The 3,640-nt window shown below is 61.0% G+C and overlaps 1 protein-coding gene across 1 annotated transcript; it reads left to right on the forward strand.

Annotated features, from left to right (window-relative positions):
- Positions 1–2,410: 2,410 nt before the first annotated feature.
- On the forward strand, positions 2,411–3,243 carry MIND_00181000 (uncharacterized protein; the record flags this gene model as incomplete). Its single annotated transcript, XM_037358724.1, has 4 exons — positions 2,411–2,465; positions 2,512–2,609; positions 2,672–2,816; positions 2,867–3,243. 4 exons carry the CDS (start codon positions 2,411–2,413, stop codon positions 3,241–3,243), a joined length of 675 nt encoding a protein of 224 aa, XP_037223819.1.
- Between the last annotated feature and the right edge of the window lie 397 nt (positions 3,244–3,640).

Below are 3,640 nucleotides of genomic sequence, written 5' to 3' on the forward strand. Positions count from 1 at the left end.
CACTCCTCATGGTGACACTCTTCATGTAGGGGAAAAAACCGCCGACAACCCCGCCTCTCTGTCCCAGAAACTCTCAAGCGACCTGCTTCTCGATAAACTTGAAAAACGAGCACCATTGCCTTCGACTAACCGCCCGCCATATGCACCTCCGTCTACCATAGACTCCTTCAAAGCTCTTAATCAACTACACAATGTGACATTCTCCACCAACGCGCCATCCGAACGACTTTCTTTCCTCGAAAAATTTCGACACAGCCACTGTCACACGTGACGACGTCACTCTCCGCGAAAGCGATATGCAGCTCTTCGCCCTTTGGTCTTCGCCCTCTATCGACCCTACCTCCTTCCAATACCCGGCCGATATGACACGCTTAATTCTTTCGGACCTGATACAAGGCTCTCGCTGAGCGCCATTTCATCTGCGTCTTGACTTCGTCGTGGGGGACATGGTGGATTTGGAAGTGGGCTTTGGGCCGAATTTGACGAGCGCTGGTGGTGCCTTGGAGTGCTCAAAGGCCTTATGGGCTGTCTTCAGAGTCCCGGATGATAATGCTCACCACCTTCGTCGCGACGACCGGCGGCAAAAGGGCTAACTGCGCTCCCAATCCTCTGGTCATTCCCCTCCATCCGTCGGTCCTCGAATAACGCTCCGGCATACCCCTCATTCACGAGCATCTCACGAAAATGCGCGTTACTCTCCGCGAACGCCACACTCGACTTTCCCTCCGAGTCGTGGTCACACAAAGCGCTATGCAGCTCCTGCTTTTCACCCGTTTACCTTGGGCCTCTTTCGACCGTACCTCCGTCTGCTACATGACCTATATGACACGCTCAATTTGTTTGGACCCGTATCGACGAGTGTAGGGCTCCCGCCGGACGCCATTTCATCGCCGACTCGACTTCGTCGTGGGGGACATGGCGACGGCGGAAGTGCGCTTTGGGCAGGGGTTGACGTGCGATGGTGGCTTGTTGAAGGCGGGGAGCTCGTCTGCGATGTTTCCGGGGCTGCGAATGACGATTCGCGCAAGTGCCGACGCTGATTCTGGAGGAACGACGCCAAGTATGAAAAATCTACTAGTATGGCTGACCCGTATTCCGAGTCCGGTGGTATTCGCAACCTTGTACAGCACTGTAAAGTCTGTCACTTCCCAAAAACGCGGGTGCCGCTTGGGACCAGCCCTGCGGGTCTGTTTGTCCCTCCGGATTGCGCTCGATGCCTCTTTATATGCTCTTTACCCTGTTCCACGGGACTCGATCATGCTCACCTATAAGTATGTATATATCTAGGGAGATGCCCAGGACACGTTGAATGCGCGGGGCCATGCATCGGTTTCGAACAGGCCGACGCTGAGCAAGCGAGGTTTGCCCCGGACATTGGTCATTGGCTATAGAACTTGTTGCTAGAACATTCGGCAGTAGCATAAGTGCTTGGAACAAAGGCGCGTGGCCCCTTTCGCAGCGCATTTCCGCTCTAAAGCATATCGGTTACGCAGGTAACGACATCAGCCTCGATTCAAAACACCGTGACGTTCCTCACGTGCGCGTGACACTCATGTCGTCGTACCACCACCACCGAAGATCCGAGTTTAATTTCTGGGACAAGGGTGCGCTTCTCTGCGTGCGGGCCCGTACGTGACCGTACTTACAAAGAACATTAGCGTTATGACGGTGTATTGCGACCGCTGCGACCGCTACTTCCCTCACTACGGTGCCCTCGCGCAGCACGAGCGGGCGTCGAGCGCACACTGGCTCTGCGACGACTGCGAGATCGACTTAGTGTTCGTCACGGGCCACCCGCGGGTAAATCCGGGGTGGCCCGTACCCGTTCCCGCCGATGGCCCGGGCCCGCTTCGGCGGGTGCGGGTACCCGCGTTTTGGCTAACGGGCCGCGGGTGGCCCCGCGTTTCAGTGGCCCACCGGCTACAGCAGCCACGCCAAGGCCATGCCGAGGCCACCTGAACGATGTCGGCTAGTGCTGTTGCGGGTTTCGACCCCCAGCCGTGGCCATCCGAGCCAAGTCGGTTACAGTTGCTGATGGTTTCGAGGCGTCGGAGCTTGGCCAGAGCCGGCTACCCCCGCCCGGCTATCGGGCTGGCCGGGCTGGCCGGGCCCGGCGGGCCAGGACGAGGGCCAGCGGGTTTGGGGCATCAGGCCCGCACCCGTACCCGCGCAGGCCCGTCCTCACGGCCCGTCACGGGTCACGCCACCCGTGACGATCACTATTAGTGTTCGTCACGGGCCACCCGCGGGTAAATCCGGGGTGGCCCGTACCCGTTCCCGCCGATGGCCCGGGCCCGCTTCGGCGGGTGCGGGTACCCGCGTTTTGGCTAACGGGCCGCGGGTGGCCCGCGTTTCAGTGGCCCACCGGCTACAGCAGCCACGCCAAGGCCATGCCGAGGCCACCTGAACGATGTCGGCTAGTGCTGTTGCGGGTTTCGACCCCCAGCCGTGGCCATCCGAGCCAAGTCGGTTACAGTTGCTGATGGTTTCGAGGCGTCGGAGCTTGGCCAGAGCCGGCTACCCCCCGCCGGCTATCGGGCTGGCCGGGCTGGCCGGGCCCGGCGGGCCAGGACGAGGGCCAGCGGGTTTGGGGCATCAGGCCCGCACCCGTACCCGCGCAGGCCCGTCCTCACGGCCCGTCACGGGTCACGCCACCCGTGACGATCACTAGATCGACTACACGACGTGGACGGGGCTGAAGGAGCACTACGTCCAGAGCCGCAGACACTTCTACTGCCAGCACTGCGACGAGCATTTCGACGATGGCGGCGAGCTGGCGGAACACATGGACGACGCACATTTCTACTGCTCTTCGTGTGAGCGGGTGTTCAAGAACGAGCAGGGGCTGCACGAGCACTGCCGCCAGTCGAGCGTGCACCACTACTGCACCCCCTGCCGCCGGCTGTTCACCTCCGCAAACAACCTCAACGCGCATATGAACTCGGCGCTGCACAAGCCACGCACGATCACGTGCCCCGGCCGCGGCTGCGGGCAGTCCTTCATCAACGGCCCGTCGCCTCGCCGCGCATCTCGAGGCGGGCAGCTGCGCGTCGGGCGCGAACCGGCAGTCGCTCAACCGCTACATCCGCGCAGGACACGCGCAACGTGATCACCCGACCCCCGCGCCTGATCGCCGCGGCGGAGAGCGACAACACGCTACGTCGCGACCGGGCGCAGCTGGAACGGCACCGCGTACGAGTGCTACCTCTGCCACGGCAAGTTCCGCACGCTGCCCGGGCTTAATCAGCACCTCGCGAGCCCGCGCCACGAGGAGCAGACGTACATCTGCCGCGGGCCGGGGTGCAGCCGCCGCTTCCAGACGCTCAGCGCTGTGGGCGCATGTCGACAGCGAGCAGTGTGGTGTCGCGCTTCGGTGCGGTGAAGCGCGCGATGGACGAGCTGTCGGACCGGTTGCAGAGGACGAGGATTGCGAATTAGAGGGACAGAGACGGAACTCGATGAAAGCAGAAACCTTTACTGTCTGTACTAATCGATAAGTTTGACTGCGATGTACAGAACCCAGGTGGGAGCCTGCGCGCATTCCGTTCACATCTGGGGCAACTTATAACCCGACAAAATCTTATGTATTATGAGGGAATGTGGGTTTTCTACCATAGAACATAGTTGGTGGACCACTGAA

This window comes from Mycena indigotica (genome assembly GCF_014461135.1).
Source record: "Mycena indigotica strain 171206Taipei chromosome Unknown Mind.scaff0002, whole genome shotgun sequence".
NCBI classification, from domain to species: Eukaryota; Fungi; Basidiomycota; class Agaricomycetes; order Agaricales; family Mycenaceae; genus Mycena; species Mycena indigotica.